The sequence below is a fragment of the Bos grunniens genome, chromosome 1, assembly GCF_055505025.1.
Source record: "Bos grunniens cultivar Pamir isolate PY7600 chromosome 1, Bosgru_T2T1.0, whole genome shotgun sequence".
NCBI lineage: Eukaryota > Metazoa > Chordata > Mammalia > Artiodactyla > Bovidae > Bos > Bos grunniens.
The window spans coordinates 61,216,807-61,244,659 of NC_141165.1; the positions used below are offsets into that span (position 1 = coordinate 61,216,807).

Here is a 27,853-nt window from a genome sequence, read left to right on the forward strand (position 1 = left end):
TTGTGAAAGAAAACCTGACAAAGCCCAGTGGCCTTCAACTTAACTTTTATTCTAAACATGCCCACAGCAGGTGAGAGACTCGAGTGCTAGGGTCAGTCTCTGAGGCTAGGATACACCCTGGGTCAAATGGACAACCAAACACAGCAACAAACCACTGAACTTTGATAAAGTCGCAAATGGACTTTCTAGGAAAAAACTGCATATACAGGTAGAGCGTGGCTAATTCCTTTTGCATAGTGAGTATTCAATAAATACACACTGAGTGAATGAATAAATGGTTTTGAAAGTCGATGTATTGTTGAGCTGTCTCCTGGTGACTGGCCACATTCCTAAGAACACTAAACAGAAAAAAAGAATAAGATCTGATGCTGAGAAAGAAGTAGCAAGATTATTTAAAGTATAGCTTCTCTGATCCACAGAAAAACTGCAAGGTGGTTGGAACGAATCTTCAGAGAACCCCCAAATCTTCTTTTCTGCTTGGTCTTCCTAATCCACCCTTTGGTTGTGCTCCTTCTTTAACTCATGACAAGTGGCCAGCGAAGCTCATATTCTTGCCATGACTTCCTCCTCTTACACAACCTACGTTTATGACAATCCAAACAAAGTAAGTTGCACTGAAGGTGTAAAATGGCTGATATGGTTGAATTTGTTCTCTCATCATGATCCTTTATTTTTTAATAAAAAACACAGAAATTAATCTTTGATTTCCTAGTGTCTCAGGACCTTCCAGCACCTCTGAAATGTCCCAGTGCAGCACGATGCTCCCTGTTATTCATACATCAGGTTGTGTCCACACCCACGGTTATGCATCAGGCTTTGTCCACACCCACGGTTATGCATCAGGCTTTATCCACACCTACGGTTATACATCAGGCTTTATCCACACCTACGGCTATACATCAGGCTTTGTCCACACCTATGATTATGCATCAGGCTTTGTTCACACTAGGATTATGCATTAGGCTCAAAAATTTTTCACCAACCCCAAGCTATATTCCTTAATCTGACTATAAACCATAATCTGAAGAAAGAGATTCAAGATATCAGTTTACTTCCAAGCCTCGGCTTGATCAGAGGAGTCCTCTTCTAGACACTCTACTGAAAATAGCTAAGTCACAGGGATCTATTTTATGCCATAGAACAAAAGTCCCATATATATTATAGGCAGACAAAATACTTACAGGCTAAAATGAGATTAAATGTTTGAAACACTCTGATTCTCTATGGTATGTTATAAAGCAATTTAAAATATCTGTGGCCAAGATATAGACCAGTTAGCACTTGTTAAGTATAACTATAGTTTGAAGAATTGCTTATAGCCAATCATGGTACACATATCTGGTCTGGGACATATATTTTGTAGTGGCTCCTCTGAAGGGATTTGCAAATTAAATTATTTAAATGTGCTTATCATTAACAGTTGAAATAAATGACATTTATTTTGGCAAAAGATTAATTTTTAACTTGGCAGCTGCGTTCAGACAGATTGTTGTCAGGTTATTACAGTGACTAACTGTGAAAGAAGGAAGAAATTTACAGAAGATTATTTTGTTTTTAGACCTTCAAACTTGCATTTCTCCAAAGAGGCAAATAATTTTGTCAGTGCCCTGAGACACTGGGTCCCAAAGACATTGCAATGTTTGCATCTTTGTGACCTGATTTCAATAATAACACCATATGTGGAGAACTAAAAATGTTCTTTAATAGAGGAATTCTTCAAATATATTCTTCAGAGGCTGTTTTGTTGGTAAATTGGACATTTATATTTTATATATTGGATACTTATACTCCTATATATATTTATGTAGGAGTGCATCATAGAGAAACATGGTAATATTTAGGAAAATCTCTGAACAGAGAGCTTGGAGATATGGGGGCCAAGTCTGTGAGAAGACACCAACTGGGTGTGCATTGTGGAGTTCCCACATCCGTAAGATGAGGGTATTTCAAAGTAATCATTAAAGTCCTTTGGTGAAAAGTCCATGCACCTGTGGAAAAGAGGAGGCTTCTTGGAGGAGAAAACTTACACCTTTCCACTTAAACACTGCTTTGAGTTACTAGCAATTTTCCAGTTGATGATACAAAACGTCAAGCCACAAATCAAATTTCTATCAAACATGGCAATAGGCTATAGAAACACTGTAAAGTAGCTACCAACCTATCTGATTCTCTCTCATTTTGAAAAGAAACTCTAATAATTAAACTTTGAACTATGTAGAAATGACTAAATATAATTGTTTTTAACCAGAAAAAGATGACCTAAGAAAACAAACTCATGTCTTGATTTCTTTTAACATAAAAAGCTCTCAGAATACATATGCTTTGCCAAAAATCTAAACTACAACCAAAATAGAAATCTATTTTCTAGTAAGAAGCAAGAGAAGGTTAAAAGAACATAGAAAATGGTTTAAATATATATATACATATACATATTTTTTGTACAAATAGGCAATGAGATATGATGGGTGAGTTTGTTAAAAAGATTCTCATTTGAATGTCATAATTTTAAACTCAAGAAATGTCTTTTAGTTTTCCCTTTGGATTATACAAATCACAAGACCAAAGCCATGAGCAAATTCTCTACAAGTCTCAGAGGGAGATGTTTAGGCATGCCTGGAAACTTATGAAGAGTAAGAAGACACACCTTGAAATCATACGTGGCATCTGGGTTTTCATCGCAGGCAATAACTTCTGGCGCCATCCAGTAGGGTGTTCCGATGAAGGTATTCCTCCTGCCCACTGTTCGATCAAGCTGGGCACTGACTCCAAAGTCCACTAGTTAAGGGAAGACAAATGAATAGTTTGTGATCGAAGGTCTTATATGGTGATAAAATGAATATTTTTTTATTGTGGTAAAATATACAACATAAAATTACCACTTTAACCACTTCATAGTGGACAGTGTTGTGGTATTAAGTACATTCAGTTTCCGGTGCAACCATAACCACCATCCAACTCCAGAACTTTTTCATCTTCCTCAATTGAACCATTAAACACTAACTCCTCTTTCTCCCTCCTGCCCCAGGTGCCTTGAAAGCACCATTCTACTTTATGTTTCTATGAATCTGTCTACTATAGACAGATACCTCATATAAGTGGAATCATGCAGTATTAGTCTTTTAGAGACTAGCTTATTTTACTTAATGTCATGTCCTCAAAGGTTAATGCATGTTGCAGCATGCATTAGAATGTTCTCCCTTTTTAAGACTGAGTATTATTCCACTGTCTGTAGGTGCCACATTTTGTTTACCCGTTCATCTGTTGAGGGCACTCAGGATGCTTCTTCCTTTTCACTACTGTGACTGCAGTTAAATTAAATACGTATATTCAATTATTTTAGATTGGAGTATAGTTGATTTACAATGTTCTGCTAGTTTCAGATGTAGAGCTAAGTGATTCAGTTATACATATACACAGGTCTACTCTTTTTCAGGTTCTTTTCCCTATAGGTTATTACAGAGTACTGAGTAGAGTTCCCTGTGCTATGCAGTAGGTCCTTGTTGATTATCTATTTTATATATAGCAGTGTGCACATGCTAATCCCAACCTCCTAATTTATCCCTCCCCCACCTTTTCCTTTTGATAACCATGTTTATTTTCTATGTCTGTGGGTCTATTTGTTTTGTAAATAAGTTTACTTGCATCATTTTTTTTCAGATTCCACACATAAGTGATATCATATGATATCTGTCTGACTTACTTAATTTAGTATAGTAATCTATGTGTGTGTGTGTGTGTGTGTTAGTTGCTCTATTGTGTCTGACTTTTTGTGACTCCAAGGACTGTGGCCTGCCAGGCTCCTCTGTCTATGGAATTCTCCAGGCAAGAATACTGGAATGGGTAGCCATGCTCTTCTCCAGGGGATCTTCCCGACTCAGGTCTCCTGCATTGCAGGCAGATTCTTTACCATCTGAGCCACCAGGGAAGCCCATGATAATCTCTAGTGAATGTATATGTTTAAATTGCATATATTAATATAAATGGATAAAGTACATCAATGAGAAAAGCACAAGGAGTTATATCTGGTTATATCAGGGCTCCATGGAGGACCAAAAATAGGTGTTAAATAAAAGGCAAGCTTGGACCATAAAGGAGAGTGTTTAGAGGATGCAAATACAGTGGTAATCAGCTAAGTTTCCACAGTCAGACTGCCTAAATTTGCATCTCATTTCTGACACTTATTCGTATGTGACCTAGTAGACAAACCTCTTGGAGCTTCATTTTCTTAATCCATAAAATGAGGATGCTGAGAGTCACGTGGAGCTGCTGTAATGTTTAAGTGAAATCATCTGCCTTCAAGCATTTTGTACATGATCTGGAACATAACAGTCCCTCACAAGTAACTGTTAATAGTGATGAGTGAACATTCTGAGGATAGCTTATGTAGTCAGTACATATGTAAAGGTTTTCCCTACCTAATGTATGCTTTTGTTTTAAAAGAGAATATTCATGAGATGAAAGCTTGGCCCCAAATGCTAACTAAGAAAAAAAATGGAAATTGTATATTTTAACAAAAAGGCAAGAGCGAATGTTTGGGATATAAACATAGGAGATAGTTAAGTCTCTTTGAAAAGAAACAATCATGGACAGTGATTCTTTTCTAGAAGACAAATTGCATCTCTTATAGGATATCTGTCAATGTATGCTCTTACTTGTATACATCAAGCAGTCAAATGCATGTGGGCATTCTCTACCTCATCTGGAAAATCCCAGATTTATTGTGGGAAGGGCTCTAATGGAAAGGACCAGAGAAAAGGATTCCCTCACTGATAACTCTGGCAGACGGAAGTGGGATAATCAATATGTGTGTAAAGTAGAATATCAAGCATCCATTTTGTACAGGTGCCCTAGGTAATAATGAAATCGATGTAAACAGCACTTAAAATATAGGGGAATATAGCAGGAAATTCATTATTCTAAATGTGTGTGGATATTTTCAATTTAAAAATAAGTCACCGTTGTTCTGTTACAGCAGCAACAACATAAACAAACTATAAGATATGGGAAACCATTTCAAGGTCAGCCACTTCTAATCTAAAGGCTCTTTGCTTAAAAAGTAAGCTCAATTATTTCTACACATTGATTAAGCACATGGTTCTCCAGTTCACTCCTAAAAGTGCTTTTAAAAAATGTTTTTTAAATAGGAAAAGAAACATGTTCCTTTCCATTCCAGGTACAATGACCTCCAAATACACAGTGATACATTTACATTCATTATTCAAAAAGAAAAACAGCTGAAACAATCCTACCAATTCCTATAATTCCTAGGCTCCCTGGATTCTATTCTTACCTAGTTTCACTTCTGCATTTTCAGTCAGCAAGACATTCTGCCCTTTAATATCTCGATGAATCACTTTATGCTGGTGCAGGTGACTCAGCCCCTGGAGAGACAGAGTTGGGAAAGGTTAATAGGAATATAGATTCAGATGCAAAAAAATGTATTTTGGATGTTAATGATCCAAAAAATTCAAACTTACCCAGAGATCCTTTCATTATTGTATTCATATCTTTCATGTGGTCATAATTCAAATGTAGCACAATATTCATTTATTCTAAACTGCAAGCAACTGATCAGTATAAACTGAAATATACAGGCAGTCCTTACAATGCATGGTGCTGTGCTAAATGAAACACCTGCATATCAACTTCGATCTCGGGTAACAAGGAACCACACAAGCCGTGATATGACTGGTTCCAACATGCACATGTCTCAGCTAACAGCACTCTGAAAAGTCAGGACCACCTGCATTCGCCAGCTGGTACCCGGAACATCTACCGACTCTGTACAGAAAACTGATTTAACAGAAGTCCCCACTTTTGGGGGCAATTTTTGAATTTAAAAGTTTAAAAGTTATCTTCTATTATATAATTTTAATTAAGCACAGTATTACTCAGACCAAGCAAGAAATTTCCCATTAGCTTTAACCAATGTCTCACATTAAAAAAAAAGGAAAATAGCAATTTTTACTTCCTTTGTTAATGTTCACCACTGTCATTTTTAGTGCTTTATGATATTTGTGACTTTGTGCTCATTATGTGAAATAATTATTCAGGGACATCTCAACCTCATTGTGTTCCATTTTTCCATGAATTATCCTGACTTTGGCTTTTATGTGGTATGTGTTCTAAAAACAGACTTGTTCTAAGATACACTGTAACCTAAAGGAATCTGAAATTGGCATACTGAAGCAAATCATATTATATCAATGCTTGCTAACTCAAGCACTGGATACCCAAGTGTTGTCATTTTTTATTTATTTTCTGTACTTTTCCCCATGCACTGTAGCACTGCTCTGGGTGTAAATCAGGTGACCAGAAGAAGTGGGTCTGGTCTGCTCATGGACTCTCCATTCTGTTTCCTTGGCCATTTGCCTATCCTTATGACAATACCACCCTGTCTTAACTACTTAGCAACTTTATAAGAAGTCCTGAAAACTGGCAGCATAAATTTTTCACCTTTGTTTCTCAAAATTGCCTCGATTATTCTTGGCCTTTTGTTATTTCCATATAATGTTTTAAAAATCAGCTTGTACCTCCACAAGTGTATCTAGAAGGATTTGAATAGGCAGTTTATGATACCAAGGATCAGACTGGGGAGAAATAACATCATTACAATATCAAGCATTCTAATTTATGAAATAGTTTTATGTTTTGTTCCCTTATATTAAGAAGGCAGGACAAATAAATAAATGTCAAGCAGATATAGTATAGGAATGTTCAGTGGACATATAGTAGCCTCCTTATTAATAGCAAGAGATAATTCAACTGATCCAAACAAACTAAAATATGGCCAGTTATCTTCTTCCTAAAGTGAACTCAGCAAATCTGACACTGCTGTGCAGACTGTCTGACTCTGGAATTTGTGGGCAAAACTGGGCAGATGGGCACATTTTTGCCCAACTGTTTCGACCGATTTTAGAGGTTGTCTCAAAGAAACTTTTTAAGGCAAAATCAGTTAAACTAGGTTTTATGTACTAAAACGGCTAACGTCATACAAGCCTTAAATTAGTTATAAACCTTCACAAGTTGAAAATTCAAACAAGTGACCAAAATATCTTTAAACAATCCATCTCCTAAGTGGAAAACTATCTTTGTGATCTAAAATCAGAATTCCAACCGGAAACTCCAAAGAAAATGAATCCCAGGTTAAGGGCAATCACCCAACTAACCCTTCAAATGAGAGTGCACGTGCCTATCCAGTTTTTTTGTTGTGTGTGTGCTCAGCTGTATCTGACTCTTTGTGACCCTATGGACTGTAGCCTGCCAGGCTCCTCTGTCCATGGGATTCTCCCAGCAAGAGTACTGGAGTGGGTTGCCATTTTCTCCTCCAGGGGATCTTCCTGACCCAGGGATCGAACCTGTGTCTCCTGCATTGTCAGGCAGATTCTTTACCTTTTGAGCCACCTGTGAAGTCTATTTAGAATGGCTCTCCCTTCATAACAACAGACCACAACACACACCACTGCCACCATCACTGTTAGAATAAAGCTCTAAGGAGGTTTCCGACATGAATTATGGAATGAATTAGTGGAAGGTCAGTGTAAAGTTCAATACCTCCCAAGGTATCCCATGTTGTCACTTACTCGTAAGATCTCCCTGCAGATGTACGCAATCCATTCCTCCTTCAACGTGTTACCTTTTGTGTTCTTGATCAGGTCAGTGACAGAGCCCGCACCGCAAAACTCCATCACCAACTGGCAAAGGAAGCAAATAGGCCATTATTATAATTGCACTCCAAGACTTCCACTGTGTTAAGAAAGCATAAGGTGTCCAGTTGGTTGCTTTGGAATGCCATTTCTGCAAAGAAAAAGTGATCATAAAATGACATATGAAACAAGTTTTTATCTTTAATTTTTCCCCAAATGATAGATTTTTTTTGATGTGGACCATTTTTAGAGCTTTTATTGAATTTTGTTACAAACATTGCTTCTTTTTTTAATGCTTTATTTGTTTGGCCTTGAGACATGTGGGATCTTAGCTTCCTGACCAGGGATTGAACCCTTATCCCCTGCATTGGAAGGTAAAGTCTTAACCAATGGACCACCAGGGAAGTCCTGGAAAGATTATTTTTAATTTTCTAAACTGAAAATTACAACTGGAAATTGAGGAAAATCTCCATATTCTAAGTATGTGTTTTAAATGAGGGCAGCTAGGTTGGTTCAGATGGAATTGAGACTATCCTTGTGGTTTCATTTAGCGGTCAAGCTCATCTTTCCTACAGAAGTAGGCTCATCCCCCTCTCTGAAAGAGCTGTGGCTGTCTAGGCAATCCCAAGCCAGAACAATAGAAGTGCACACTGTTTATGTTATTGGTTTGTAAGTGGCACTGTAAGCTGTCAGAGTGAGGACTATCTGCTTTTAATTAACTTCAGCAAATGTTCCCAAGAGGCTGGACATATCAGATAAATTCACTAAACAATAAGCCCTAATTTAGCACCTTTCATCCAGAAAGCTCCAAGTTCTCTATAAATATAAACTCATTATAGTACTCAGCAACTTTATAAAATAGGCAGAAAATAAACATCTCCCTTACTTAATGGAGAAGTAGAGACTAGAAGAAAAAAAGCAATCCATTTGCTTTTACATTCATTTTCTACGTTTAGAAAAACACATCCATTTCCATACATCCTCTCTCTTCTTCAAAAGTCTTCAGCAAAAGTCAGCTTATTAGGTACTTTTAAACATAATTATAAGAAAATAGTTTAGGATGACTAGCAATCAGTGTCTGGCTTGACGCTAGAAACAGAACTAAAATAGAGACATAATGAAATCACATTGATGATTTTGGCTTTGTCCAAATGTGCATTCCTAACATCAGCACCACGTCACCAGGTCCTAAAAGATAACCCATCAGGATGCAAAAATCTTTGGGCAGAAACAACGTTCTCTTTTTTCTAAATGCCCAGGTGAAACTCAAAAAATTATTTAAAAAACTGATAAAATTAGTTTTCTGAATGAGTTTCCAGTGTCATTCTGATTTGTCTTCTTATGATTTTATAAAGCATAACAAAACTCTCAGGGGCTCTTGTAAAGAAATTTGAAAAGTGCCACAAAAGAGCATGCTTCACCCGCCCCAAAAAGCTGTAAAATCATCATATATGAGAGCCAGGAAGCTACGAAAGACTGTAAGATCATGCTAGAAAGGATCAAAGAGTCAACTTTAAGAGGTCTCACTGGCCCAAATGGGATAATCTGAGAATCAGAAGCAACTGACAAAGAATTAATCTCAAAAATATAAAAGCAGCTCATGCAGCTCAATTCCAAAAAAATAAACGACCCCATCAAAAAATGGGCCAAAGAACTAAACAGACATTTCTCCAAAGAAGACATACAGATGGCTAACAAACACATGAAAAGATGCTCAACATCACTCATTATCAGAGAAATGCAAATCAAAACCACTATGAGGTACCATCTCACACCAGTCAGAATGGTTGCTATCAAAAAGTCTACAAACAATAAATGCTGGAGAGGGTGCGGAGAAAAGGGAACTCTCTTACACTGTTGGTGGGAATGCAAACTAGTACAGCCACTATGGAGAACAGTGTGGAGATTCCTTAAAAAACTGGAAATAGAACTGATATATGACCCAGCAATCCCACTGCTGGGCATACACACCGAGGAAACCAGAATTGAAAGAGACATGTGTACCCCAATGTTCATCGCAGCACTGTTTATAATAGCCAGGACATGGAAGCAACCTAGATGTCCATCAGCAGATGAATGGATAAGAAAGCTGTGGTACATATACATAATGGAGTATTACTCAGCCATTAAAAAGAATGCATTTGAATCAGTTCTAATGAGGTGGGTGAACCTCAAGCCTATTACACAGAGTGAAATAAATCAGAAAGAAAATCACCAATACAGTATACTAACACATATATATGGAATTTAGAAAGATGGTAACGATAACCCTGTATGCGAGACAGCAAAAGAGACACAGATATAAAGAACAGTCTTTCAGACTCAGTGGGAGACGGCAAGGGTGGGATGATTTGAGAGAAGAGCATTGAAACATGTATATTATCATATGTGAAACAGATCGTCAGTCCAGGTTCGATGCATGAGACAGGGTGCTCAGGGCTGGTGCACTGGGATGACCCTGGGGGATGGGATAAAGAGGGAGGTGGGAAGGGGGTTCAGGATGGGGAACACATGTACACCCATGGCAAAAACCACTACAATATTGTAAAGTAATTAGCTTCCAATTAAAATAAATAAATAAAAATTTAAAAAAAGAATAATAACTCCAATGTCTTGAAACACACGGAATATGCTTAAGTAAATGCATTAAAAAAAATCCCTTCAAAAAGAATATAACTGGCACTGTTTGAAGAAACTAAAGAACCAATTTCTTATACTGAAACTGGTAAATAAAGGGGAAAAAATCAAGAATTTACACTGCCTTTCTTTTACAAGTTTTACCGCCGTGATTACATAATAAAAGAGCTAAAACTTTTCTTCACAAAAACAATATTTCATCTGATAAATGAAAATGACATAATGGAATTAGAATGTCACTATTTCACAACCTCTGATAAATTAGTGGATTTAAGCACCAATCATCAATGGCTGCTAACATAAAAAGAAAATAACCATGAACATGGTATATTTCTCCATCTATTAGTGTCCTCTTTGATTTCTTTCACCAGAGTTTTATAGTTTCCTATATATAGGTCTTTAGTCTCTTTAGGTAGATATATTCCTAAGTATTTTATTCTTTTCGGTGCAATGGTGAATGGAATTGTTGCCTTAATTTCTTTCTATTTTCTCATTATTAGTGTATAGGAATGCAAGGGATTTCTGTGTGTTGATTTTATATCCTGCAACTTTACTATATTCATTAATTAGGTCTAGTAATTTTCTGGTGGAGTCTTTAGGGTTTTCTATGTAGAGGATCATGTCATCTGCAAACAGTCAGAGTTTTACTTCTTCTTTTCCAATTTGGATTCCTTTTATTCCTTTTTCTGCTCTGATTGCTGTGGCCAAAACTTCCAAAACTATGTTGAATAGTAGTGGTGAAAGTGGGCACCCTTGTCTTGTTCCTGACTTTAGGGGAAATGCTTTCAGTTCTTCACCATTTAAGATAATGTTTGTTTGCTGTGGGTTTGTCATATATAGCTTTTATTATGTTGAGGTATGTTCCTTCTATTCCTGCTTTCTGGAGAGTTTTTATCATGAATGGATGTTGAATTTTGTCAAAGGCTTTCTCTGCATCTACTGAGATAATCATATGGCTTTTATTTTTCAATTTGTTAATGTGGTGTATTACGTTGATTGATTTGCGGATATTGAAGAATCCTTGTATCCCTGGGATAAAGCCCACTTGGTCATGGTGTATGATCTTTTTAATGTGTTGTTGGATTCTGATCGCTAGAATTTTGTTAAGGATTTTTGCATCTATGTTCATCAGTGATAATGGCCTGTAGTTTTCTTTTTTTGTGGCATCTTTGTCAGGTTTTGGTATTAGGGTGATGGTGGCCTCATAGAATGAGTTTGGAAGTTTACCTTCCTCTGCAATTTTCTGGAAGAGTTTGAGCAGGATAGGTGTTAGCTCTTCTCTAAATTTTTGGTAGAATTCAGCTGTGAAGCTGTCTGGACCTGGGCTTTTGTTTGCTGGAAGATTTCTGATTACAGTTTCAATTTCTGTGCTTGTGATGGGTCTGTTAAGATTTTCTGTTTCTTCCTGGTTCAGTTTTGGAAAGTTGTACTTTTCTAAGAATTTGTCCATTTCTTCCACGTTGTCCATTTTATTGGCATATAATTCCTGACTTCAGGCTCTACTACAAAGCCAGTCATCAAGACAGTATGGTACTGGCACAAAGACAGAAATATAGATCAATGGAACAAAATAGAAAGCCCAGAGATAAATCCACACACCTATGGACACCTTATCTTTGACAAAGGAGGCAAGAATATACAATGGATTAAAGACAATCTCTTCAACAAGTGGTGCTGGGAAAACTGGTCAACCACTTGTAAAAGAATGAAACTAGAACACTTCTAACACCATACACAAAAATAAACTCAGAATGGATTAAAGATCTAAACGTAAGACCAGAAACTATAAAACTCCTAGAGGAGAACATAGGCAAAACACTCTCCAACATAAATCACAGCATGATCCTCTATGACCCACCTCCCAGAATATTGGAAATAAAATCAAAAATAAACAAATGGGACCTAATTAAACTTAAAAGCTTCTGCACAACAAAGGAAACTATAAGCAAGGTGAAAAGACAGCCTTCAGAATGGGAGAAAATAATAGCAAATGAAGCAACTGACAAACAACTAATCTCAAAAATATACAAGCAACTCCTACAGCTCAATTACAGAAAAATAAATGACCCAATCAAAAAATGGGCAAAAGAACTAAATAGACATTTCTCCAAAGAAGACATACAGATGGCTAACAAACACATGAAAAGATGCTCAACATCACTCATTATCAGAGAAATGCAAATCAAAACCACTATGAGGTACCATCTCACACCAGTCAGAATGGCTGCGATCCAAAAGTCTACAAATAATAAATGCTGGAGAGGGTGTGGAGAAAAGGGAACCCTCTTACACTGTTGGTGGGAATGCAAACTAGTACAGCCACTATGGAGAACAGTGTGGAGATTCCTTAAAAAACTGGAAATAGAACTGACATACGACCCAGTCATCCCACTGCTGGGCATACACACCGAGGAAACCAGAATTGAAAGAGACACGTGTACCCCAATGTTCATCCCAGCACTGTTTATAATCGCCAGGACATGGAAGCAACCTAGATGTCCATCAGCAGATGAATGGATAAGAAAGCTGTGGTACATATACACAATGGAGTATTAGCCATTAAAAAGAATACATTTGAATCAGTTCTAATGAGGTGGACGAAACTGGAGCCTATTACACAGGGTGACGTAAGCCAGAAAGAAAAATACCAATACAGTATACTAACACATATATATGGAATTTAGAAAGATGGTAATGATAACCCTGTAAGCGAGACAGCAAAAGAGACACAGATGTATATAACAGTCTTTTGGACTCTGTGGGAGAGGGAGAGGGTGGGATGATTTGGGAGAATGGCACTGAAACATGTATAATATCATATATGAAATGAATCGCCAGTTCTGGTTCGATGCAGGATACAGGATACTTGGGGCTGGTGCACTGGGACGACCCAGAGGGATGGTACGGGGAGGGAGGAGAGAGGAGGGTTCAGGATTGGGAACACATGTACACCTGTGGTGGATTCATGTTGATGTATGGCAAAACCAATACAATATTGTAAAGTAATTAACCTCCAATTAAAATAAATAAAAAAAGAAGAAAGAAAAAAAGAAAATAACCAGCTAAGATTTATCTCTTGATTAGAGTAACACAACATCACCTAAGGAGTAATCGTGCCCGAAACAAAGCAAAACAAAAAACCTCAAACTAAATTTGATCAAGCATCTAGTTTCAGTTACCAATTTACAGGAAATTAAGAAGACTGAGGAGCAAACATGTTACATGATGGGGATACAATCCATAAAACCTAGGATAAAAAACTCCAAAGGGTAAATGGCCCATTTGCTTCAACAAATATATATAACGAAAGAAGAAGAGATGGAAGGGAAATCTGTAGGTTTCATAACATTTAAAAAGGTCTACTAACAAACTGCAGTGAATGCAACTTATCTGGACACTAATTTTTTTTAAAAAAAAGCTGTTTAAATTTTTGAGAACAATCTACAGTCTAGATATTTGCTGACATCAAGGAAATGTGGTTGACATTTTTTAAGGGTGATGATAGTATTTTGGTTATGTGAAAAAATAATTCTATTTTAGAGAAGCATACTGAAGTATCAATACTAAGGATAAAATGATATGATGATAGTCTCTTCTACAAATGAGGCTGGGTCAACTGGATATCCACATGTAAAAGAATACTGTTGAATCCTTACCTCATATCACATGTAAAAAATTATCTCAGAATGAATCAACGATGTAAATGTAAGAACTAGAACTGTAAAACTCTTAGGAGAGAACAAGGGGTAAATTTCCACCACCATGGACTTGGCAATGGTTTCTTAACTTTGACACTAAAAGCACAAACAACAACAACAACAAAAATAAGTAAAGGAGAGAAATTGGATTTCATCAACATTAAAAATTTTGTGCATCAAAAGACATTATCAAGAGGGTGAAATGACAACTCACAGAATGGACAACACATGTGCAAATCACATAGCTAATAAGGGTCTAGTATCCAGAATATATAAAGCACACTTACAACTCAACAAGAAAAATATAAACAACACAATTGAAAAAGGGGTGAAACACCTGAATAGGCATTTCTCCAAAGAAGATATACAAATGACTAACAATCACATGAAAAGATGCTCAACGTCAAAACCACAATGAGATACCACTTCACACCCTTTAGGATGACTATAATTTAAATTAAAAAAAAAAAAAAGTAAAACAGAAAATAATGTGTTGGCAAAAATGTGAAGAAATTAGAACTCTCCTACATGGTTGGACAGAATGCAAACTGTGGCAAACAGTTAGATGATTCCTCAGTAAGTTAGAAATATCATCAGTCAGTTCAGTTCAGTTGCTCAGTCGTGTCCAACTCTTTGTGACCCCGTGAATTGCAGCACACCAGGCCTCCCTGTCCATCACCAACTCCCAGAGTTCACTCAAACTCACATCCATCGAGTTGGTGATGCCATCCAGCCATCTCATCCTCTGTTGTCCCCTATTCCTCCTGCCCCCAATCCCTCCCAGCATCAGAAATATCATATATATATATAAAAGAAATAGCATATGACCTAGCAATTTCACTTCAAGGTATATACCTACCCCTCAAAATTGAAAACATGTGTTTAAACACTTGCATATGAATGCTCAAAGCAGCACTGTTCACAATATACAAAATGTGGAAATAACCAAACTATCCATCATCACAGATGAATAAATAAAATGTAGTATATCCATACAGTAGAGTATTATTCAGATATGAAACGGAATGAAACACTGATGCATGATATAATGTGGATGAATCTTGAAAACATCATGATACTAATAACTCAAAGAAGCCAGAAGAAGAAAGCTATATGTTGTATAATCCACTTACATGAAATATCCAGAATTGGCAAACCCGCAGAGAACGAAAGCAGATTAGTGGTTTTTCAGGGGGAGGGAAGAATGGGAGTTGCAGCTTAAGGGGTAGAGAGTTTCTTTCTGGAGTGATAAGAAAGTTTTGGAACTAGACAGGGGTGATGGTTGCACAACACTGGGTACTTAAACCCACTGTTATATACCTTAAAATTATTAAAATGCCAAATTTCAGGCTATGTGTATTTTATCAGACTTTTTCTTTTTTTAAAAAAAGATGATGAAATTTGTTTTAAAATAACAGAAGGGAGGAAGTAGATGGGTGTATAGGTGGGGCAGGATTGACAACTGGTTGACAATTGTTGGGGCTAGTTTGGGGCACATTATACTGTTCTGTTCATTTTTGTGTATTTGGAGGATTCTGAATAAATACAAAGTTAAAGAAAATCCTGTTTATGTAAATTGTGTTTCAAAAGCAGCAGGATGGACCAAAGAAACATCCTTGAGTAGAGAGAGAACATTTTCTTCTAGAGAGCAAAACATGTTTGTGTTCCTTTTCCAAATCCCATTTTGAAAAGCAAGTGACCATACCTCCTGCAAGTATATCCACTGCTCCTGCATCCGCTGGAGAAAATGCCCCAGCGTTGAGCTCTATTAGGCCACATAATTATAGTTCCCAAGGAAAGCAGTGGAAGCCCTCTGACTCCAGTCTTTCAAAATTAGATTGGACAGAATACTTTCAAATATTCAGTAGGAAACAATCCCGTGCTAGCCAGGCACTAATGTCAGTGATTTCTATAATTTGCTTCTCCATTCAGCTCCAGCTGAAGGCTGCTAAGTTCTTTTCAACTCACTATGGAACAAAATGATTGTTAAATTATGTAACGGGATTTTTTCCTTTTTAAAAAAAAAAAAAGGAAAGAGAAAAAAAGAAACCAGCATTTGCTAGCAGTCGGTTCCTGCAGCCTCACAGCAACACTGATAATTACTGCCACTGCACAGTGGGGACCCTCCCTCACCACAAGTAACCTCATCACATTAATAAACAGAAACAGAGCTCAACATGCCAAGCCCAGCAGCGATAAGTCAATAACTTCACATCTTGCAAAGCAAGAAATCATGCATCATTAATATTTTCCCTGAAAGAAAGTCCTCAAAGAGTTGACACTGGGGCAACAATACTTGCTAACATTTACTGAGAAGCTACCATGTGCCAGGCACAGGGCTGAGTGGTTTGCACTTGCTGTTTCATTCATTCTGCTTCCCCTCAATTCCCTTTCCTTTCTTTATTTGGAAATGAAGCTTAGTTTTGGTCCCCAGCCTTATTCATGGTATATATACTCATTAAGTAACTAGAGCAGGTTGAAAGCATCATACTTTCTCAATTACTAGCTAAATGACCTTGGGCATGTTCCCTAACTTCACTGGGTTCAGCACTCCGCCACCATCGCTATTAAAACAAAAGCATCAGCCTTACATAGTTGATGTGAACACTGTCTTACAGAATATAAAGCTTCTGGTAGCCAGAATTCTCAGATTCTATTATTTATCCATTCTTTGGTCCGTTTGCCTTTATTAAAAAAAAAAAAAAAAAGAAAATTCCAACTTGGAAGACAGCATTAGTAGCTTCCCAAGATCCACTTCACTCAGATGGTTAGGAAATGGCTAAAAGGGCACCTATGAAGGGCACTGGGCACATGTGCTTCTAAAACTTCTGTTAATGACAGAAGGCCAAGGATGCAGCTCTTTTTCTTCAAGCTTGTATCACACAGCAAGAAGACACATAGGTGCATTCCAGGACACTGGAGCTTTTTATTTGGCAGGCTGGAAGATGGTGGGAGAGGTTTAAAAAGAATCTTACATTTGAAATTCTCACTCACTAGCACCTACATAACTGGGTCAGAAAATGAAAATACACATGCATGTCACTTGGGAAGAAAGGAGGAAGGTGAAGTTGAAGGTGAACACAGAAGTGCGCTCAGGCACGATGGGGGCTGGGCCGGGGCCGTACCTGGAAGCGTGTCAAGGAGAAGATATTTAAAAAGCAGCACAGTGTGTATAGTGCAACCCAGTTATTAGGGAAAAGGTTGCTTGGGTTGTTGAACGTGGGAAGCTATTTCTATCTAAACTGATAAAAATTTTAAAACAAAGAGTTCTAGCATATTTCACAATTTGCATGGTTGTTTATCACTTTTTTTGGGTGGGGGGTCTGATGAGCAGGAGGTTTTCTCTTAGAGTTTGTGGGGTAAGGAGATTGTTTTCTTTTAATGCCCTCCTGTTCATTCCTCCTGCTTCAGGACAGTACAGAAGTCAAGGATCTCTGGCCTCAGCTGATCCCAGACGGAGTTTCCGAAGCACTATCTCAGCCCTCCCTGAGGTCACCCCCCTAACTGGGAGGGGCATGGGTTTGGAATCAGCAGATGTGGTCACTTCTAACTTGCCCTTTCCAACCCTAGTCACCTCTGAAAGAATTTTAAAAGGTCTGTTCTCAGAATCAGCCTAAGAGGCTTAGGATGACTTCTGGGGTCCCCAAGGTATTATACTCACTTGCTAGTCAATTGGTTTTATGTTCCTGTAACAAGAAAAAAAGTTTTAAGGTATTTTAAAACTGCAGGACTAGCCCAGACTGTCTTGACAGCAATATATTAACCCAAATGTCACTAGTCAGTCACCCAGAGATTCCTTCCCTTTTATAGTAAAAGGGGAGATGAGAGATAGGACAGGAAGAGGAAGGAGCAGGGGGATGAAGGTCGACCTAAAATGAAGGAAGTCTGCACCAAGGGCTTCCCTGGTGGCTCAGTGGCAAAGAATCCACCTATCAACGCAGGAGATGCAAGAGACCTGGGTTCGATCCCTGGATCGGGAAGATCCCCCGGAGAAACAAATGGCGACCCATTTCAGTATTCCTGCCTGGGAAATCCCATGGACAGAGGAGCCTGGCAGGCTACAGTCCATAGGGTCACAAAAGAGTCGGACACGACTCAGTAACTAAACAACAACCGCACCAAGCGATTGCACAAACAATCTAAGAAAAGGGGAGGAAAGATCAACATCTAAGAATTCACAAGTCTGCAAAGGATCAGCCTACTGACCTTGAACGTCCAGAAGCATCAGCAAGGCACAGGATATTCTTATCATGTGCAGGTGGGAACAGCCACAGATCCCATCTGCATGATTTACGAAGGTGTAAACAAAACCCAGACTCAGTACTTTGTTACAGAATGCAGCTTCATTTGCCAAAGGTAGTTTAAGTCGCACAATAAAAAACATTGTGTGTACAGAGGTACACCAATTGCTGGGTATACATTTATCATTTCAGTCAACTGATGCTGTTGATGTAAAGCAACAGCAAAACTGTTGGCAATTTCAAATTGGGAAACCAACTGAGAAACCTAAACAGGTTTTTGCATTTATTTTTAAACCAGCATGTATTTGGGGAAACAAAAACTCCTTTGGCTTCTGAATTATATTTTTAGACTTGAAAAGAGAATGCTTATAACTACAAATTCTAAGTGTTCCAAAGACAAAAAGATGAGCCCCAGTGATGTGAAATCTCAGATTTTGTCAATAAAGTTTCTGGATATGTATTTTGAGAATAACAACCAGAGTTTGAATGTACTAAGCCGGCTGGTATTCTTAGCGACAATAAACCTGCCCAATTGACAGCTAGAAATGCTCTGTGGTCGCCCATGTCTAAGGAGAGAGCCGTCTCAGAGTTAGCATGGTAGCATTCAAGTAAAGAGAAGTTAGCTGCCTCCTGGATTTGGTACCTGGCGCTCAAATTTCTTAGAAAGCATGCAAGATCTTCTGAAGGGTATTTCCTATTAGGGGTAAATCATAACATGTCCATTTGAGCCGTGGATCAAATCAGAGACTAACCTCAAAGGCTACATGAAATTTACAAGTCTGCCTCTTAGAAAGAATTTACAGGTAGTGACAGGGGAACAAGTTTTCAGAAAACTTAACAACAAAAAAAGAAAAAAACAACACTGGCTTTATAAGACTTAGGACTAACGACTAAGAAACTTGGTAGTTGAGGATTCTGAGAAGTGTAACGCAAATAGGAATATTGCCTTTGACTCAAAATCAATCTAGAATAGGAACCAGAAGGTTATGTAGACCATTAACAGAGTAACTTTCTGCTAAGTTGATTCAGTCCTGTGTGTCCAACTCTTTGGGGCCCTGTGGATCATAACCTGCCAGGCTCCTCTGTCCATGAGATTCTCTGTCCATGAGATTCTCCAGATTGCTTTGCCCTCCTCCAAGGGATCTTCCTGACCCAGGGATGGAACCCTAGTCTTTTATGTCTCCTGCACTGGCAGGTGGGTTCTTTACCACTAGCGCCACCAGGGAAGCCCGAAAGGAAGCTTAGCAGAGGATGGTTGCTGAGCAGAGAGAGTAACTTTGGGCATACATCAAGTCTACCTTTTGCTAAGGTAAAAAGCCGTTTAAGCACAGTTCAAATGAAATTCATTAGAATAAAAAAAGAAATCATTTTTACACTCTTGTCACTTAATCACCCATTAATTCATAAAAATGGCTCCATTAAAGCTGAACTCAAGCTCAGTTGCACAGTATTAAATCAGGTGTAACTTTAGCTCTGTGTTTGTACCTAAGTAACTTACATTCTGTGTCTATAGCTCATGCAGTGGGGCAGCTCCAAGACTGGGAAACAGTGTACAATCACTCCTCCCACTATTTATTCAGTCTTAAAATTTTCCACTCACAAATAATAAGACTCAGTTACTTCTCCAGACAAGTAACCTAGGTTGAAAATATGAAGGAAGGGAATTCTTTAGTAATAAAACTGCATGCGTCCTCAGTTACTCAGTCGTATCTGACTCTGCGACGCCATGGACTGTACCTGCCAGGCTCATCTGTCCATGGAATTCTCCAGGCAACAATACTGGAGTGGGTTGCCATTTCCTTCTCCAGGGGATCTTCTCAACCCAGGGACTGAAGCTGTGTCTCCTGTATTGGCAGGAGGATTCTTTACCACTTGAGCCACCATCTTACTTGACCAGCCTACATTTTAGAAACTAATCAGAAATTTATTTCCTTTTATAAGATATTCTAGCCCTGTGATTGTTGTGGTGGTATCAAAAGAGATGGCAAAATATGTGTGATTTTGCTTTCTAACTTGAGGAAATTCGTCCATTTAATAGACAGGCCTTGTCACTCCCCGGAGAAGGCAATGGCACCCCACTCCAGTACTCTTGCCTGGAAAATCCCATGGACGCAGGAGCCTCCTAGGCTGCAGTCCATGGGGTCGCTGAAGGTCGGACACGACTGAGAGACTTCACTTTCACTTTTCACTTTCTCGCATTGGAGAAGGAAATGGCAACCCACTCCAGTGTTCTTGCCTGGAAAATCCCAGGGACGGGGGAGCCTGGTGGGCTGCTGTCTCTGGGGTCGCACAGAGTTGGACACAACTGAAGCGACTTAGCAGCAGCAACAGTCACTCCCAGTGTCTGAAGGGCACGCAGCAAAGTAGAAGGCCTCTCTTTGCTGAGACAGAGCAGAATGAGATGGCCGTGTTGTGTGTCAGGGTGCCTTGTTTCGGAGAGATCGGAATCTTTATTGAAAGAGCTCTCTTTTTTGATTTCCGGATCAAGCCCTGAGCAGCTGATAAGGGAGAATTACTTGGCCATTATCAGAAGTAGTTGTATTTCCACAAAGAGCTGGGACTAAACAAGAGTTTATCTCTGTGACAAGACTGATAGAATTCACACAGATTATAATTCAATCAGACACCTAAAACAGCACCTATATTGGCTGGTGGCATATGTGCAAACCCCTGGCCTCTAGCCACAGCACAAGAAATACCTGGGGAATAGTTCCTGTGGTCTGAAAACTGGGAATAAATGTTAGAGTGCTACTCTTGGTTGCTACAGGCTCTGTCTCTATTTAATTCATAATAATATTTTTAAAGAAATGTAATCCTAAAAGAATGCCATTAACCCAAAGAGTCAACTCTCTGTGACCTTTGCAATTATTTGCTAAAACACTCCCAAAGGGTTTAATGTACTTTTCAAAGTGTATTTCTAAGACTTAAGAAATACCATCTTCATAGCAGCAGCTAACAGGTCTCGCTATCCTCCCGGAAAGCTGGGGAAACTGAGAATTTTCATGGGAAATTTTCATGAATGAAATTGAATAGTGAACTCAAAAATAAATTTTTTTAGGGACTTCCTTGGCTGCCCAGTGGTTAAGACCCCATACTCCCACTGCAGGGGGCTAAGATCCTGCATGCTGTGGAGTGCAGGCCCCTGCCAAAATACACGTTTAAACACAAAGCTTCAGTCCTACTTGGAACACCAACCTTTGACCTATTTTTTGCAACCTCTGAAACTATTTTTCACAAATAAAAGGAGAAGAATGCAGGGTTTGATTCTAGCATCAGGCAGCTTGAGGTTAGCTAACACACTAGTTTCATCACCCAGTAGCTGTGAATCCTCAAGCAAACTTCTTAAGTTCTCTGAGCCTAATTTCCTCATCTGTAATAAAGTGGGGATAATGAGAATATTTAATTTGTAGAGTAGTTATGAAGATATAGTGAAATAATATGACAACGCAAACAAATACATTACTCTGCACATGTGAAGCAGGTGATAAATATTACTTGCCATCGTTGTTAACACAGAATGCCTATGGTTTGATGAGTCAGAGGACTTGGACCCAGTACACACTATTATATTCCGTAACCAAGTTTGCATCAATATTGTGATCTGATACTAATTTCCCAACTATTATGTTTCTGTTCTGCCTTTAATTTTTTACAAAGAAAGAAAGTGAAGTTGCTCAGTCATGTCCGACTCTTTGCGACCCCATGGACTGTAGCCTACCAGGCTCCTCTGTCCATGGGATTTTCCAGGCAAGGGTACCGGAGTGGGTTGTCATTTCCTTCTCCAGGGGATCTTCCCAACCCAGGGATCGAACCCGCGTCTCCCACATTGCAGGCAGACACTTTACCATCTGAGCCACCAGGGAATTTCTTATCAAATAGAACAACTAGAAAAAGAAATGATGCTCTTGTACCTATGAGGAATTTCATAGCTTTGTATTGTTATCCTCAGTGACACAGAAGCGAATGGACTAGCTAATGGGGACAGTCAGAACAGTCCTCTGCGTGGGCACAAAAGGGCATCTGACAAAAGGGAGGTCCTCTGCTTCCAAGCAGGACGTGGGGCCTGAAACTACTGTGTTTTGCCACCAGCATCTGATTGCAGGTGGGAAAAATGGAATGTGAAGGCAGGGGTCCTCCCCACGTGGCCCGTGATCACTACTTACAAATGCCCGTGAACTTCAGGAAGGGGACTGGCTTGCTCAAACAGTCTCCTCCCTGGTCCTTCCTGCTTCTCCTCTGGCCCCCATCTGGCCTACTCTCAACTCAGCAACCAGAGGGACTCCTTCACTCTATGAGTCAGATTCTCTCCCCCACCCCCTTCGAAACCCTCGAGTGGCTTCCACCTCACTCAGAGGAAAAGCCGACATCCTGCCAATGCCCTGTAAGCCCTTGCCTGATCTGGCCCCATCTCCCACATCTTTTTGTCACGTTGGCCTTGTCGATAATCCTGAAAACACCAGGCCTGGAATGCTCAAAGTTATCTACAAGGGGGTTCCCCTGGCCACTGCAGCCCCTACCTGCATCTTCATAAGCCCTTCCCTGCTCTTCTAGGGATATGCACTTTCAGCTTTTCAAATAGTTTTCTGACTTAATATGATTGTGGTCTGTAGCAAGAATGTACACCGCGTGTAACTTGGGGCTTCCATCAGTTTTGTTCACTGATGTTTCTTATCGTCTAGAAGAGTGCCTCACGCCTAGCAAGTGCTTGATATGTATTTGTTGGGTGAATGAATGAGTGGGTGAATAGATGAACACATACACATGCAAGCTCCTGATTCCCAGCCACCACAGCCATCTCCACGACAAGAGCAATGGGCCAGGGTGAGAAATGGCAAGCAGTGACTCATTTCTAGAGCATCAAACCTCCTGTTTGTACCCTGCAGATGCAAACAGGCTTGCTGCATGCTCCCACTGCCGATCTGAAAACGGACTGCAAATTTTGCTCATTTAAAACAACAACGACTTCCAATGCCTTTCATAGAACTTCCAGCCAAGCTACATGGTCATATTTCAGGATGTCTGCATTCTTATTCTGCGTCCATCCATTAATGAGCTCAGAGGCTCTGAGAAAGAAATTAGCTTCACTGGGATCCAGTAAAATAAACGACAACTAACTTTTTTTCCAGCTTAAAAAATCTCAGTTTTAAGAAAAATAGTTTGACCTGTTTGACCACTCCTCTCCTTCCCCAACCAATGATTTATAATATATATGCCCAAATTTTAATATTAATAGCTCAGCCTAATAAGAAAACTACCTGGTCTGGCCCATCTCACAAAAGGGGTGATGTTAACAGCTAGGTGTGACTCATCTGGAAATAGTGGTGCTACCTCAGGGGATAAACTGGAGGTGATTCCAAAGCTATAGCTTTGACCAAACTAAAAAATGCTTATGTAGACAGTATCAAAACAGCTATCGTTCTCCTCTTGTCATCTGCTGCAGCTTATGGCACGGCAGGAGTCCTTGCTAAAATGCTAGATTTTTGGCAGTATAGAAGTCCTATGGGAACACAGGACTATATTGTGTTCTATATATAAGTCCTATATATAAGTTCTATACTATAAGTCCTATATTCACACTCATGCCATCTCATCACATCCTCCTGAACCTATAGGCCACAGGGAAGCTGAACTTTCAAAAGTACCTGTAGCAATTATCAGTTTGAATCAATAAAAATAATAGCAACCAAGTGTGTACCAATAATATCGCTTTCATTCATAAAACAACTATTTTGTCAGCATCACATGCCCAGCCCCTTTCTGGTATTAAAGACACTGAGATGCAAAAGACACATTCCTTGTTCTCAGAACTTGTCTTTGTAAGGAGCAAAGATAACCCAATGAGAAGCAATTAAAAATGATACGGTGGCTCAGTGGTGGGGAATCCACCTGACAATGCAGGAGACAAGGCTTCAATCCCTGACCGAGAAGATCTCACGTGCCTTAGAGTAATTAAGCCTGAATGGCACCCCACTCCAGTACTCTTGCCTGGAAAATCCTATGGACGGAGGAGCCTGGTAGGCTGCAGTCCATGGGGTCGCTGAGGGTCGGACACGACTGAGAGACTTGACTTTCACTTTTCACTTTCATGCATTGGAGAAGGAAATGGCAACCCACTCCAGCGTTCTTGCCTGGAGAATTCCAGGGACGGCGGAGCCTGGTGGGCTGCCGTCTATGGGGTCCAACAGAGTCGGACACGACTGAAGTGACTTAGCAGCAGTGGCAGCAGCAGCCACCAACTATTGAGCCTGTGTTCCAGAGCCTGAGAGCCTCAGCTACTGAGCCCGAGTGCTCTGAAGCCCGTGCTCTGCAACAAGAAAAGCCACCACAACAGGAAGTCCTCACACAGCAAGAGAGTAGCCCCTGCTCACTGCAACTAGAGAAAAGCCTGCACAGCAATGAAGAACCAGCACAGCTAAAAATAGATAAATATTTTTTTTAAAAAAGACATTGAAAAAAAGTTTCAGAAATTAAATTACTGAAATTACTACCCAGAAACAAACATCTTCAATGTTATTGGTGCTCACTATTCTAGACATCCCCATCATGTTAATATATGTGTACATACTGGTCCTTTCTCTTTTTTTTTTTTTTTTTGAAAAAAATGAAAATGTGCTATATCTAATCATAGCCTCTAAAAAGGCTCTAAAATATCCTTACTGTAATTGTTCATGTTCATCCATTTGTAAACACAGATCTACATCATTTTAACTGGTTGAGTATTGTCCCCTAACGGATTTATTTAAGTGATTACCTACTGGTTAGCATCTATAATGCATATATTTTTATGTAGTTAAATTTAGGATACATTCCTGTATGTGAAAATATTGAGTCAAAAGTAAGGCATTTCCTTTGGGAGATTAAATAGAGATAAAGATACCTGTGTGTGTGTGTGTGTGTGTGTTTTCCAACTATCCTTAAGTAAAGTTGTACCAACACTCATTTCTATAAGCAGAGGATGTGACTGTCCATCCTGAGTATATCATTAAAAAAAAAAAAAACCTTTGCCAGTCTACTGGATAAGAAGTGGTATCTAATTCTTGTTTTCTTTTGTATTTATATTGTTAGTAAGATTACACTTTAAAAACATCTTTATTGGTAGTTGATATTTCTTATTTTTTTAATTGCTGCCTTATCTTAACTTAGTCTTTCCATTAATCATTTTACATATTTTCTTATTGATTTATAAAAACTCTTCATCTCTAAAGGCTACTAAATTCGTTGTCATCAAGTGTTTAAGCAAAAATACAGGTTTTTTCACCCCTCAAAATGAAGATAATAATGTCTACCTCAAAGAGCTGGAATAAATGATAGAATTAAAAAAAAAAATTAACGTGGTGGGCATTCCCTGGCAGTCCAGCGGTTAGGACTTGGTGCTGTCAATGCCAAGGCTCAGGTCAGTCCCTGGCTGGGGAACTGAGATCCTGCAAGCCATGTGGCATAGCAAATAAATAAATGTAAATATATATATATGTGTGTGTGTGTGTGTATACATATATATATTACAATATAGCATGGTACCTAAAGTATAGTAAAAATTCAATAAAGGTAGTCATTTTGTGTGGAAAAAAAGAACTTAACAACTAGCTTTAGGGATGGTCCACATTAAATGATAGAAGACAGACAGGTATTCAAGGAAATGAGAGAAAACGTTGCAAATACAATGTTATGGAAACTATGGAATAAAGGATTTCAAGGAACAAGTACCTAATCAAACTCAGTAATTAGGATAGAGAAATGAAACATTTAGTCTTGGTTGTTTTTTAAGTAAGAAAAGCAAATGTGGACAGTCCTACATACCCAAAGTTGGTCATCCATGCCTGGTGGGTTCTTTTTGATAAAAGCACCATAGTATGTAGCTATATTCCGGTGATGAGAGTATTTCTTCAACATGTTAATTTCTTGTTTGATTTCTTCCTCTTCATCCTGTGTTAGAACCATAAATATTCTGTCATGAAAATCCATGTCTTTAGTAGGATTCTATTTTTCATAACCATCTATATCAACTATGCAAAAATTTGAGTTTTTTCTTCTGTGGTAACAAACAAGCATTATTATCATACTACTTGACTTTGTCTCTTGACTAAAAAGAAAACATATACGAGACAACACATTGGCAGTTGAAAGGGGTCTTCTGTTTGTACAGCAAACCAAAATAGTATGCAACCTGATAGTAAAAAAAAAATTCCTCATCTTTTCACCTGGAAGAGATCAAGGTAGACTTGCTATTGAGATAAAACTCATTCTAGGCCTCTGGGAAATTTGTCCATCAAGTACCTATCACTGATCATACTTGGTTCAAGGAAGACTAAGAAAGGTGAAAAGAAAAAAAAATACAGGCTCTTCAATTTAAATTTTGTTAGGTTCATTTTCTTTGAAGTCTCCTTTTATTGAAGTCCCTAGTAGAAGATTATGAAAGTCAGATGGGAAAGGAAGCAAGGGTAAGTTCTCTCGATCTGAGGGTGTTCACAAAGCAGGAGTACCCATCTCACCTTCAGGAAAGTACACATGAAAAGAAAGGGGACATGTGGTAGTGCCACGGATGTGAAAAGAAAGAATCCCCCGACAGAGTAAGTTTCGGAATTCAGATTTCATTCATTTTGAGTTTCAATTCGGAGTCCACTAACCTGAGCCTTTTTTTAGAAGACCTGGCATCACTAATGAAGGGTGTGCATGTTCTCCCGTAATTTTATTTTGATGTGTACACATCAATTGGACTTTTAAACAGCATTTTATTTTTGAGGTTGGTGGAAAAATTTCTGAGCCCAGGAAGACTGTTTTAGAGGCAATAGTAAGAATCTGGGAGCATAAGATTTTACATCACCATTTCCTGAAAGAACACTCAAAGTGTGTCCCTGTCTGTATTCTTGCCTCCTCCAGCTACTCAGTCTCAACAATGCTGGGCCCTTCTGTAGTCTCCCATGAGTGTCTTCTTTCCCCTTCCTCTTCACATAATTTCTACTCATTATTCCTGATTGAGTTTAACGGATACTCCTGAGGGATGTCTTCTCCAATTCTCTCGGGTAATGTCAAGTCTCCCCGCTATATCTTGTCCACCCCTAAAGCCACACATTTGTTGGTACTGGAATAGAGGTAAGGGTCATCCTGAGTCATAATTGCCCTTGTTCTTGACTCTCTTCTCCATGGACTCTAAGTTCTCCTGCCTTCAAATGTCAGTTCCAGAGCCCCTTCCCCAATAAAGCTCTCTGGTCTGCCTGACATGCTTCTAGTCCCATAAATCATCACGGATCTCTTCCCTTGCAGCACCTACCAGAACTGCAATCCACATTTATCTATTTAAACATTTGACTGAAGCCTCTCTTCCCTATCAATCCATAAAAACTATAAACAAAGAGATCCTCCCTGCTTTAGCTGTTTATAATATCCTAGCATCGAGCAAAATCCTGTGGATAAATATGAATAAAAAAGTGAATACCTATAAAACGTCCAACCACTTACAGTAGCCTTCCTTATAGCTTGAAAGGAATTGGTAAAAACAAGAGGAGTGGTGAAATGCTGGCACTTTCTGACCACACAAAAATCAGTTTTCCTAAAAAGTGGTGGAGATTTGCAAACCTAGGAGAATCAGTATGTTACATATCACGTGGCCTATCCACGTCAAAGAGTAGGTAAT

At 38.9% G+C, this 27,853-nt stretch overlaps 1 protein-coding gene across 13 annotated transcripts in view; it reads right to left on the reverse strand.

The window, feature by feature from the left end:
• The window catches only part of TNIK (TRAF2 and NCK interacting kinase), a 405,472-nt gene that overhangs the window by 129,513 nt on the left and 248,106 nt on the right, over positions 1-27,853 (reverse strand). For all 13 annotated transcript variants that reach the window (XM_086394188.1, XM_086394149.1, XM_086394139.1 and 10 more), the window contains 4 exons: positions 26,020-26,145; positions 7,584-7,694; positions 5,291-5,381; positions 2,645-2,775 (listed from right to left, as the gene is read on the reverse strand). In XM_086394188.1, the coding sequence (XP_086250314.1) occupies positions 2,645-2,775; positions 5,291-5,381; positions 7,584-7,694; positions 26,020-26,145 (459 nt within the window). The remainder of the gene's footprint in view (positions 1-2,644; positions 2,776-5,290; positions 5,382-7,583; positions 7,695-26,019; positions 26,146-27,853) is intronic.